At 34.7% G+C, this 13897-nt stretch overlaps 1 protein-coding gene across 1 annotated transcript in view; it reads left to right on the top strand.

The window, feature by feature from the left end:
* The window catches only part of CEP120 (centrosomal protein 120), a 44982-nt gene extending 32204 nt beyond the window's left edge, over positions 1-12778 (top strand). Inside the window, exons 20-21 of the mRNA XM_005432988.4 lie at positions 9765-9910; positions 10651-12778. Coding sequence (XP_005433045.2) covers positions 9765-9910; positions 10651-10888 — 384 coding nt within the window. The 3' untranslated portion in view covers positions 10889-12778. The remainder of the gene's footprint in view (positions 1-9764; positions 9911-10650) is intronic.
* Positions 12779-13897: the final 1119 nt, after the last annotated feature.

Raw genomic sequence — 13897 nt, forward strand, 5'->3', positions numbered from 1 at the left:
AAAGATTGGTGTAATGAAAAGCAGGCATGATACAAAAAATGGAAGTTTTGTTAATTTCATCCCCGATTAAAGCTCAGGCAGCACTTCCAGAGAAAATGTTTTGTTTCTGTCCCAGCCATCTTGCTTGGTCAGTCCTAACTGTTCTCTGTTTTAACTGTAAAATGAATGAAGAGTAAAGGTGAGAAACAAATCTTAGCTTTTAGAAATAATTGTTTAAGGTTTGCTGAATGTTGTAAAGTAAGCTTGCAGAAAATTTAAATGGGAAGTGAAACTTTAATCTGCTTTTGGAAATCCTAATCTTATACTAATGTGGTATGCCTTTACTGCTGTGTTTTAACAGAGCCTGTGTGTGTATAGTCATATGTATATGACTTGGAAATACTCTGTTCAAACTTAAAAGGAGTAGCAGCTTCATCCTCACTGAATCCATATGCCTCTGTGCTTTTTGTCATTGCCTGTCTCAATTACAGTAAACATTAGCTAAGCAGTATACTTAAGAATGGCAAGCATCTTCATTAGCCTTGACAAACAAATTAGTAAATCATTAATCCATGTTGTTGAACAAACATTGACACAGATAAAACTTCAGAATTCCAAGTTTAGTGAAAGGTTTTTATTACCTGTATTTACACCTACTTCCTGCTTTAGGAAAAGGGGGTTTTTTTGAGGATTATAGTTCCTACCTCATTCCTACTGCTAGAGTATTAAGTTTTGGGAGAGTAAGAAGCTATGCCCACTCTCTCCTAATTGATAATTACCTTTCTTATTCTGTATTTTTCTTTGAAGAAAGTGAATGTACTATATAATCACTATTAATAATAAAACCCTCATCTTTATTTGCTGTCTTCAAATTCGTTCTCTTTTGCCTAGTGGTAAAAGGAGTCATGAATTCTCATCCCCAATTTCTGAAACATCTATGCTTGACAAGATGATAGAGGAAAGAATATAAATCTTATCTCTCTGATTAATATTTATTCAGGAGCCATTGAATGTCCAGGCTGTTTTTTCTTACTGCCATATTTAAAAATTCCTGTAGAATAAAACAGAAGAATTTTGCTTGCCAGATCAACACTAGTGTATATCACTGTCAAGTTTTTATTTTAGATTTCATTACCATAGACCTGATGATCTGAATTTAGTAATATATGTGGATGGTTTCAGCTGACCCTCTTGCTGAAAGTCTGAACCGTAAAATAACTTGGCAAGTACATGAATTATGCTACCTAAAACTTCTACTACAGAACAAACCCTTTCAAAGTAGTTTCTTGTGTTTTTTATACTCCTGTGCTTCATCTTGTGCTTTAGTCTATTGATAAAGGATTTAAGTGACTTGAAAAAGCCAAATAAAAGTTGAAGCAGAGCTGATCAAAAACCATTTACTGTGTTTTAAATATAAATTTGGAAACTGTTGCTTCAGGAATTCTAGATTTGCTTTAGTTCAGATGATTTGTGCAATTGTGCATAGTTTGACCAATTTCTTGTTTAAATTGGATTAGTACCATGTTAATTTTGCATTGCCTCTGGTGAATAGCCACAGGGCTGTAATCTTTGCCAGTAATTTGTCACACCAAAGCTCTCTAGAGAACTATACAAAACATTTGTGTAGTGAGGATTAGACGCTGAAAGCCATATCTTAGATTGTTAATAAATGTTAATGACAAAACCCAGCTGGTAAGTCTTGGAAATGAGATCTAATGCTTTGTGCCCATTGCCAAAAAATGTTTAAACAGAGATTTCCATTACTCAAAGGTGACCTAGTACAGTCAATTTGTGAATTAAAGCGTAATCTACAGGCTAAGCATTTAGTAAAATGTTCTTCTGATTTGCAACCATAAAAGTCAATGTTTCCTTAATTAAAAAATTTCCTTTTACTTTGGAACAAGTTCTTAGCACACATCTGTGATGGTTTTCTTATTTTGCAGAATGAGATATGTAGTATATAACTTAAAGTATGGGACTGTTAATAGAAAATGCTTTAAACTTCTCAATATCTAGGATTTTGAAAAAGATCTAAAGTACATGAGGACATGTACACATCGTGCTTACCTGTGCTTAACAAAATACAGAAGTTGAATTTAAACACAGTTTGTAAAGCTGATTGAAAATAGACTTCACCACTTCTTCCCTCTTTGGTACTCAGTGCAGGTCTGTATTAATGCTTCATTCACTGTGCCTGGTTTAGCCTTAGGAAGACAAAAGTGTCGGTAAGTTAGCTACTTATCTATGCACCCAGGTAGATTTTATCACCTGCAGAGGTTTCAAAAACTGTCTCTCAAAGTTTTCTAACTGGGAAATCTTAGTGCTATGCAAATGAGACCTCCATGGTCTTTACATATGTGAACATTATTTCTGAGAGCAATCAAACCATTTAGACAGAATTGCATATGTGCTTATAGATACCTTGGATGCTAAATTCAGTATTTGTTTGGGTGCAAGAAACAATGTATCAACAAAAATCAAAGCTGGCAGAAGTGTCACTTCCAGCAGTTGATAATCTCTGTTACAATCTAGAAAGTCAAAACCTCAAAATGTACATGCATCAATTATTCAATGTTCTGGGAGAAATATTTAAGTCTTTTAATGTGTTTGTGCCCTACAGATCTGTTTAAAACAACATGGACTGTATTGGCTGGCTGATATTTACTCATGTCTTGCCCAGTGTCTTGCTTATCCACTCAGTAATTAACTTGATTAATTCGTAAGTAATTTAGCCCAGGAGAGGATGTAAATATTTTTTTTGAAAAAACACAAAACACAACCCATCTGCCCTCCCAAACAAAAAAAACCCCACAACCAAGAATGCTGCAAAACAAAACAAAAAACCAGTTGGAGGTCTACATCTTGGTTAAAAACTGTGTCTTGAAACCATCCAGGCCCTCCTACTGACTTGTCAGCTCTGGGTTATTTTCAGAAAACTTTACTTGAGTTCCTTAGCTTCAATTGTAAGTTTTTCCCACAGACTTGCATGGTATGTGTGAGTGGGAGAGTGAATAGTGGCTGCTATTTAGCCATTGTTTAGTCTAGTGTATGTATGTTTACATCTTCCTTTTGGATTTATAGGCAGCTATGGCAAAATAAAGATTGTGCTTCTTTGATTGAGAGCCTCTTAACTAGAGCACCTGGTGGCATACAGGGATTCTTTTATGATCTGATTATAATTGAAGTTTTGAGAGTGTTTTATTGCTGGTTAATTTTTATTTAACGCTGATACTCCTGTAGTACCGTAGTTTCAAAATGTCATTGAAGTTCCCACCATGCAAGCTCCTAAAACAGTATTCCATGTCTCAAACACTACGTTAGAGATGCAAACTAATGAGGAAAAGTAGTAATACATTGAAGCAAATGATCTGATAACTAGTATATGGCTTTGTTTGGATTGGATTTGTTTTGTTTATGGGGGTTTAAGAGAAGGATGGCAAAATATCAAATTAATAAGAGAAAACAATATTGGTAAGTTTTACAGAGAGGGGTGGGAGGAAAGAAAATAAGCAAAAGAAATAGTGACTAGCAGTGCTGGGAAAGTAGTGAAGGTACATGAGCCAACTAAGAGGATATTGCAAAAATAATTTTCAGAGTAATTTTTTATGATACTCTTGGTTTATCTGTACCTGCTGCACTGTGGGATAGTGGCTGATAGTAAGTAGGTGGTGATGCAAGAGTGAAGTTTGTGTTCTGAGTTTCTAGAGGGTCTTATCTTCTACCCACAAAGTTGCCTTAAGGCCAGCAGCTGATGGTTTCAGTGTTCCCTTACCTAAAATTTAAAAATGCAATATTCTAAAAATAATATATTTAAAATTCTAGAAGTTCTTACTGAGGCTTAAAACAGCATGACTGGCTACAATAAGCAGTTGAGAATAGACCTGAAATGTTCCTTATTTCATGATATATCAAAGGAGCATATTCTCTCTAGAAATGTAAAGTATGTCAGAAAGTCCTGACCGAGAATTTTAAGCGTGTGACTATGTATAAACTTGTGAGCACTGAGATACACTTAAAATACTTTGTATTCAGTCATAACTTTTTAAGTATGCACAGAATAAAATGAACATGTGACAAGTGGGTTTAGAAATGCTGGACTTTGCCTTACTGGTACTGTAAATGTGCAGAAATGTTTTATTAAAAACTTTTTTTCGTTTTCAAAGATGTCACAGTAAACCCTGCTACATTTCAAGTACTACTGTGCAATAGATTTTGGTTCCTTCTCTGGTTTTAAAAAATAAAAAGTGCTTATTGCCCAATGGGTTGTTAAACTGTGATTAGAAAAAAATGGACTTAATACCTGAATGTCTCTGTTAGTGGCACCAGTTTCATCACTCTGAAGAAGAAATCCTTCCTTCTCACTCATACTAACAAAAGACAGTCTTTTTATGGTCTCTCAACATATCATAACAAAACTGTATATAAATTAATTCAAAATCAGTGTGTCTCACTTCTTATCAAACTGTTGTAAATTCTTTGCCATCTTCTTGTATTGATGGATTATTAGGAAATGGGTTTCTGTTGCTCTGCTATGAAGAGTTTAAATAGAGCAATTTTCTGTTATGCATCCTACCAATTGTTCTGACAGACTTTTAAAGTAGTCAGTCTGTTGTTCAGAAAAACATTTGAAAATCACAGAGCATGAAGTGTGTAACTGAAATTGCACACAGGATCCACCAGAAAAGAATCTGCAAAATCCCTTCTCACTTGCTTTCATGTCTTTTTTCCAAGTTGGACTGTCTTAAACTGAATGCTAGGGAACTCTTGCCTCATAAAATGTTGATTTTTATTTTTTTAATTAATACTACTGTGCTTAAATGTAATTACTGAGGGACATGGCATGTTACAGAAATTCTTTAATTTTAGTTGCGTAACAATGAAAGTAATCTTATCTATTCCCTTATACCTCCCAAGTAAGGAAATGCCAAATATTTGTCATGTTTACACCACAACTGTATTAGTAATCAAATTAAATTTCTAATCAGGTTTATCTGAAGGACATCCTATCCAATGCTAACTTGGAGTCAAAATGTACTAATATGATTTTTTCTCTTCTATGAAGAAAAGAACTTAGCACTTGTCATGGTTTAACCCTGGCCGGCAACCAGTATTCAAACTTAATTCCCTACAAATGTAGGGACATTATCCTGAGCAATGAGCATGCTCACTAGTGACACTGATTTTTTTTTTATTTTTTTTTTCCAGAGAAAAACCTCAAAAGGAGTAGGAACTGAACAAAGGATTCTTCAGGAATTCTTTCCTACATCTCTTTGGCTTTTGCATCATTCTCTTTTGTCCTTTTCTTGGTTTTATTAAACCTCACTATAAAGGTGTTCCTAGATAAAAAAAAAAAATATTCTGAAACTAGTTCAGTGAGGGCATAGAGGACCAAGGTATTAAATGAAATGCCTTCTGATCAATAGGAAAGCATTAGGAATATTGGGTCTTCTTCCTGGTCTGTTTCAGGCTTTATTCTATTAACGTTCAGTATATGTATTTCTTCTAATGTATGCTATTTCTCTGAGTTTAAAATGCCTTTTTTGTTATCAGATTGCCATTGTGAGCATGTTGCTGAACAGCAGAAACTCTGCTTTCCTGCCTCAAATAGTAAAGTATGAACTTGTCATGATATTTGTAGTCCCATGTGCTGTTTATGGCCAGCACACAGGTCTTTCCTGTGAAGCTGCAGCTGTGTGAACACTCAAACTCTTTCCTTATAGATTGGAGTAATACACTCCACAAACTGAAGGACTGGATTAGACTACTTCTATTCAGTGTAGTCACAGCTATTTGATGATTTATGTGTATTACGTGTCGCATTATAATGTTTCATTAGTAGGCAGGGGTGTAATTTGCTGCTGGTGTGTTACAGTCTTGCTGTGCTAGTAATAAGTGCTACTCTGTTTTGCTTTAGTTTTCAGGTGAAGTTTGTCCAACATGCCTTCAAAAAATTTTCTCATAGAATTACTGAAATACACAGGTTTGAACATTAGTATCCTAGTTTCCCATGATAGCCATAGTTTAAAATGGTACAATTAGAGCATGAAACTGAACTGCAGAGCAAAAACATATTATTATTTTTCCAATATTAATCCTTTCATCACTCTGCAACAATGCACTGGACTGAAGCTAATCATAATTTACAAATCAGCATACGTAGAAAGGCTAGAAAAGCAGATAATGGCAATTAGAAGTCCTCTGTTCTGTAAAAGATTTAATTTTTTCATCATCTGAGGAAGATGTCAGCCTCATCCTGCATGGTAATGACATATCTTTCCTACAGATTGAGGCAGCTTGCTTGTAAATAGCATTCTTACATAGCTTATTGTGTGGCCACAGACTGTTACAACTGTTAGATAATGTCAACAGGAAGACCAGGTTGTACTAGACAAATTAATTCTGAAAACAGAACTTGGAAATGCAGGGCGTACTGCATGTACTACAGGGATATGTATAGCAAATTTGTTTAGACTTGTCTAATCAGGAAAAGTAGCTAGTCACCAGACTGAATTACTGGATTCTTTACCTATAGGGAAGCAGAAATTTCTAGATTTGTTCTACATGTGCAGGGCAGCAACTCCTTTCCTGAGACTAAATAGAAGACTACAAAGGAAACAGTATACTCAAAATTTTAGGTCTCATGTTTGCCTTTAAGGTATTAGTATCAACTTCCTGAAAAACAGCAATATTCTAATTTGCTTCATTTTGAAAAGGATTTAACTTAGGAGACTGAATGGGAGCAAAATACTGGTGGTCTTGAAAAGATATAAATGTTAGCTTGTCTTCATACCTCCAGATTTTGGGTAATTGATCAGATCTGCTGTTCACTTTTTTACTTGTACTTGTAGTATAAGTTGTACTGGTTTTATACCAAGCTATCTGAGGCTAGATCATGCTCAGCATTTCATCTTACTACTGCATTTAGCAAACAACTCGGGCTAAGTACAACTAGCAATATAGTTAATATAATTCCATTTCTCCTTGTAGCCTGTTGTATATTTGAAATCTGGCTTTCTCTGGATGTTGTTGCCTATTCAGCTGTTGGGAAACCAGAGAATACCATTGTGATATGCACTGGGACTTCATAAAGAAAAAAAAATAAAATTGTCCTGTCTTTTCTTTATTATGTACTTCAACAGTAATGCTTGATCTGCAGCATTAAAATACAAAGGTCTAACTTAATTCGAAACATTCTGTGATTAAGAAGCTCTTAATGCATTTGGTGTATTGCGTGATGAATCTCATTGTTTTAGTAACTTGGATCATGTCTGTAGTTATAATTTACCTAGTTTTGACTTTCAGCCAAAACTTTTCATTGGCTAGAAAAAAAAAAAACCCAACTAGCTAACTGATGTGTAATACCAATCTAGCCCCATACAGAGGCCAGCAGAAGGTGCACAAGATCTAGAAACCTGGCTTGGGTATCTTCGAATATCCTCCAGGTACCCTCAGTCAATTAGTGAAGTATATCATGAGCCAGCGGTTGCATTCAGGTGGTCGTGTTTAACAGACATCAGTATTCTTAATTTGTTTCCTTTTCAAGCTATTTCACATTTTTGTCCCCACAATATATCACTTTTTCACATCCACTTTTTCCCCACTGAGTAATTTTGTATTGGCAGCAAACTGTTTATTCCAGAACGACTCCCTTTATAAATATATCAAAAGAGTAGATTCTTGTAGAGTCCACTGTTACCTTCTTGCTATTGTGGAATTGATCAGTTTCTGTCCTTTCTCTGATACTCTAAACCCTGAGTAATCTGAGAGGTCATTCTCTGTGACAGTTTAGTTTTGTGTTTGGTTGTAGGTGGTTTCTTTGGTATGATGTTTTGGTGGATTTTTTGAAGAGTAATTGGAAGTGTGACTTTTCTACAAAAGCTGGCTTCATTCTTCCTGGTGTACCCATACATCCTGTTAGTTTTGGGTTTAGTTATGGTTTTAACCAGTTTAGCCACTGTGGAAGTAAGTCCTGCTGGTAGTTCCTGGATGTTTCAAAGGTGTCTGCTTAAAGAAAGAATAAAATAAAAAAGGGGGAAACAGTTATTCCTGTGGTGTCAGCACTGACGTTAGTGACTGATTACAATTGCAGTTAGTCTTGCAATTTTGTGTTTGAGTTTTGCTAGAACTCTTGAAAACTCTTCGATAAATATCAGCTGGCTGCAGAGACTTGTTAATATTTCCTACATGTATTTGTAGATTTCTGTTCTAAAACCTATTCTGCTTCAGTCTGAGACTGTTCTTTAAACCTGTCCCCTGTAATGACATGATGCCTCTCACATGGGCATGTCCTTCTGCAATGAATGTTGATTGGGGAAGGAAGGACTATGGCCTTCCATTCTTCAAGTGCCTTTTTTATGCTTCAATCCTGTATCAGCTATATGCTCTTTGGCAGGATTCCTGCTTTGGGTTTTATTGTTAGTATGTATCGCTTTAAAAAATTGTTCTTCAGGCTTTTAACTCACTGCAGTTATAACATTTAATATGCCTGGCTAGTATATTGGATTTAGTATAAAAAATTAAGTATTTTGGGGTTATGTACATGCTATAACTTCTTGTCAAGTACTTTGCTGTTGCATTACCTGTTCACATTAACAATTGGAGTCTTTGTTTATACCAATTTCTTGTGAAGTTCCAGTTTTCTTATCCCTTCTTGATCAACAACAGGGAGTGCTTAAAATCTGGAACTGAGATTCAGGGAGATGCTTGACTACATTCTTCCAGATATCTATTAGGTTGACTATATAGTGAGCATGCTCACACATATCAAACAGTTATCTTTTTTTAATTCCTATAATAAATATAAAACCTATTGTATTAACAATCAAATATTTCAGGTGAAAGCAATGTCAAAATTACAAAGGTAACCTTGCATTTTACAATATGTCTGGATCCAGGATGGCTGTGTAAACTCCTGCCTTATTTTTTTAACTTTAGGAAGAAATGTTATTTGACATCAAGTCTTCAGTCGCATTCAGAGTGCAAGACCAACTGTATTCAGTTAGTGTGTAAGGTCATATTAAAAATGACTGGGAGGAAAACAACTGGACAAAGGATGATGCTTCTCATTAAGATACTTTAAATTCACAAAGTGGTAGTGGACTCAAACGTTAGTTTTATTACAGTGTCTGTTTAGAACTTTAAAGAAAATAGAACAAAGTAAAGCTTTAAAGTGGATAGATTAATTGGATTAAATCCACAGATTAAGTTACCTAAAGTTTCGCATAGAACTAGACAAATGTAAAAGGAAACCTCACCAGAGTTTTGTTTTCAAGGCTTTTTTTAACTACAAATTGCAAGTTCTAAAAGTAGTTATTGAAGCTTTGACACTAGGCACTATAGGGCTGATGATGGAAGTTTCCGTCAGATATTTAGCATTTTTATGGGGTTTCTCTCTTAAAAAAATTATCATTTAAAATACTGTGTAGCAAAAGAATAAATCTCAGTATCTTGAGCAGTTCCACAAGTGTAAGTTTTATGTTTACCAGCTTAAGCCAGAGTTTGTGAAAGTGTTTGCAACATTTTCACCATTTGATTAATGGGAAGATACCTGTGACTGGGCTTCAGCTGATGCAGCCTGGGCAGGTTTACTGCAACTATCATAGTGACTGGTCTTACTGCATTATGGATAACAACAGTGAAGACATTCTGTTCAACGCCTGCATTTCCAGTACTGCTGGAGACTTCATTGTCATTACTTCATTCCTGACATTTTGTTCATGTCACTATAACTTTTACACGTAATCATGTAGTCAACTGAGTTATGTCTTTACCTGTTCCCACATTAGCGTGAACAAGATAATGCAATGGCTCACCTTAAAAAACAGCAACAAGAGCTGGAGCACATGAGGTTACGCTATCTGGCAGCAGAAGAAAAAGAGCTGGGGAAAACAGACCGACAAGAGCTGGAGGATATCAGAAATGAACTTAACAGGTATAAACCACTTGTAAGATTTCTTTCTCCACCCCTGCCCCACCCCTTTCTTGCTGTCTGCCTCAAAATAGGAGAAAGTTCCATTAAATCAAGATTATAATTGGATGTCACTCCAGTGAAGGAGTGCAGTTCAGTGTCTCTTAGGTAAAGATTGCACACTTTCAAATGCAGCAGTACTGAAGTATAGAAAATCTGTGTTTAAGGCCACTGTAGCCGTTTTTTCTGTTAGTCATTATACAGCACCAGGCTTTTTTCTATTTTAAACCTTCACTTCTAAGGATTACATGCCTTTCTTAATGCAGCAGTTCTGTTCATATTTTGAATCCACTAAAATTTTAAATTTGCCTAATGTTGTCCTCCAAAAACTGTCTGTCATAGGTTGTGTGTTGAACCCTTTTGAGTGCTGTTTGTGTTACCAAAATAGCCTTGGTGGCAAGTATTATAGTTGCATATGCATACAGAAAAGGTTTAATTTAAGTATTATTTAATTTAAGTATTAATACTTAATTATATTTATACTTGAGTATTAATACTTAATTAATAATTTAACTATTATACTAACATTTCTTTTACTTACAGCGTTTTTTCCATAGAGAGAAGGTACTTTATTACTTTTTCTGGATTTCTTTATTTTACCGGGCACTTCAGTAGATAAATAACTTGAAGACTTAGTGTGAAAATAATTAGAGTGGGTTTTAATATGGCTCATCCTCTGACTCTTTCCATTTTATCAACATCAGGCTAAAGCAACAAGAAGAGGAAAAGCAATTTCAAGATGTTAAGGATAATTCTGGTGGTAGAGTGGATGCCCTTCATTCTACAAAATTAAATGAGAACATGGACGATTATCTCTCTCGTCTGATAGAAGAAAGGGATACCCTTTTGAGAACAGGCGTATATAATCATGAAGACCATATTGTAAGTGAACTTGATCGTCAAATCAGAGAAGCTATTGCAAAAAGGAACATCACTAGATAAACGCCTGCAAAAAGTTAAGAGCCAAAATTTGAACAGTGATATTTATAAACCTGTACTAGTTTACAAAATATGTAAGGTCATGCTTAGTTTTGCACACTGTTAGCTCTTTTTGAAGTCAGTGTAAATGTCTGCAATGTGAAGTTGTGCACAGTTGCAGGTTTTACGGGTACAATGGCTGTTTTTTAAATGTTTTTATACTCATTTGTAGATACAGATATGTAAATGTATTTATCTTGTGTACTTTCTTCTGAAAGGTTTTCTACCTCTTTTTGCATCACCCTGTCTAGGTTTATTTGTAATTTTTTTACTCATTCATTATAATGTCTTTCAGTTTTTAAAAAGATGTCTTCAGATATACTAGGGAAAAGTGACATCCGCTGTTTTCCCTGACAGAACTCTTAGTTCTGAACCGAAGTGCAACACCAACCAAATACCACTCTTTTACTGAATCATAAGGTAATCAATTTTTGCTTCTCCAACTGTAGCTAACATAACTAAGTTCTGGAGTAAATAGGAGACAAGAATTTTGTGTGTGTGAAACTCTCCAACCTTATGAAACTAAAATCAATTATTAAGTAACTAGCCTGATTGTACAGGATGAAGATCCCTTTGTTGCCCTAGCAGTTTTGCACATAGGCCTATAAGGTTGAACCCAGGAGTGTAAAGACCTAGTTCAGAAGGATACATGCATTCTTACATCCATCCCTAATAAGGAAAGCACTAATTCAGTGAGTGTATACACTTTAAATTCAGAATACACATAAAACAAGAGCTTTTCTAAGTAAAGATTATGTCCTTAATCAAGACCTAATTACTTTGCAGTTACTTAATGTATTTTGTAAGCATGTTATCTCATTACCACTTAAATTTTATGTAAGTTTGTTTGATTGTGAAGGTATGAACATGGCATAGTCTCAAGGTGTTAAATGCCAGAAGAGAAATCCACTAGAAATGTTAAGTTTGTGCATATTTACAGTTGAAAAAGTTTTGGTTTCCAGCCTTCATTCCATTTCAGTAATTTTAAAATTGTTTTTGTGGATCTAGCTATTAACATTACCTTAAAACACTGTTCTTTCAATAGGCATTTTTTCTGTCCTGTAGGCACAAATGTTTCTCTATTTGAATGTCAAATACTAAAAACATCTTAAGATTTGTTACTTCTAGAATGAACAAATACCAATGCAAAAATTCCTTTATTTTTATTTTTGTATAAAATCAGTGAACTTTCATAGACATTGCTGTATACATGTGACCTTCCTGTTTTGTATGGAATTAATTAGAAAATCTTGGGTTTTTTATATTTTTTCTGGCTTTGCTTCTATGTACATTGTTTTCCTCCTCCTTTCCATGGGCATATCTCCTGTTAAATAAACTTTGTTTAGACTCCTCAGTAACGTTTTAAACAAGCTGTATAAACATAGAGATCATTTTCTGTGAAGAATTAAAACTTATCAATACCAGACTTTGTAAGAAATGCTTTTGTAATACTTTGCACACTGTACTGTATTTTTCAAATTAGTGTTGTTAAAGAGATCCCTCTGCACTAGCAAATAACACCTTCATAAATCCAATACAAATCCATGAAAAGTAATTTTACAAGGTGGGTTTTTTGTTTTTGCATCATGGATTTATCATATCACCGATGCAAGATCATATGCAATTATTGTAAATAAATCAGGGAGCTTCTATTTTGACAGGAAGACACTCATGCTGTTTTTCTTCTAATGCTTGCTTGCTAGAAGTGTAACTTCTTCTTCAAACGCTGGAGGGTGCCTTAGACTTACAGATCACAAAGACTGAATTTTCATAACTGGTGATTTTTTTTTTTTGAACTAGCATTCTATGACTTTTCAGGTGTGTCTTTAATAAAATTCAAGTTTTGAGTATTAAGGACTTCGTGTTTATTTTTAATGTATGTATTTGAACAAAAAAGTTGTTATTTCTGGTAATATGACAGTCTTCAGTGCTTGAATCCATAAAATTGACAAGTTCACTTTCAAAGTTAATTCCATTTTTTAATTTCTAATTGAGTCTCTTCCATGGTTTTTAAAGAAAATTACAGTCATCTTGCTGTGGGGCTTAAAAAGAAACTACTTGGGTGAGGTTTTTCTAATAAATCAACTATTGAGTAAAAAAAAAGGTATATTTAAACCGTTATAGCCGTGATAATTTAAGCTATGTGGGTCCATTTTGTCCTTTGTTTAGAAGGTAAGAAGCATGAATTTTGTGTTTATTAAAAAAAATACTGTTGCTTCTTTGTTTCGTTGTATAGTCATTGCTTCCTAGTGTTCATTGTTTGTATTCAAATGAGAAAATGAATCATACTTTAAGCTTAATGTTTCACTTTCATTTTTTCCAGCAGTTTATGCACTTCAGTCTGAAGTACTCTAGAAATAAAGTCTGTAGTTGTAGTAGATACCCAGAGCAGAGATGAGCTTATCTTTTTAAAAAAATATTTTTATGTTGGGTTCCATTTTCCTTTTTATTGCCTCAAAACCATTTTAAAGCTTATAGCTATTCAGTGGAAAGACCAAATACCATTTTTTAATCAAAAATCTCATAAAACTTGTATCCTAATCTCTTTTCGTGGCAAAAGAAATGCCATTTGAAACAGATGCATGAGATAACAAGCTTATTTTAATTTACCCAGCATAAAAACTCTTGGAAACGAAACCTGTGTTTACAGGTTCAGTCCTGTTCCCATATGCCTTAGAGTGGGAAGATGAGCAACAGCTAGACCCTCCTGGCATTCTGGCAAACTCCTGCTATTGATTATAGTGTACCCAGATTTCACTAGGAAAATTGATGGAATTATTTCAGAACAAGTACTCTTACCAATGTTTCTGTGAACTCCAATGCCAATGAAAATTAGTAAATGGGAGGCAGGGGGTGCTGGTTGGGGGCTGTTCGATGTCAGTGCCAAATCAGTTCCAGCTTTCATCTGCCTTCTGATTCAGGCCCAGAACTTGCAGTTGGCTTTGGATAAGGAAACTTTGATTATATCCTGTA

Source organism: Falco cherrug, chromosome Z (genome assembly GCF_023634085.1).
Source record: "Falco cherrug isolate bFalChe1 chromosome Z, bFalChe1.pri, whole genome shotgun sequence".
NCBI lineage: Eukaryota > Metazoa > Chordata > Aves > Falconiformes > Falconidae > Falco > Falco cherrug.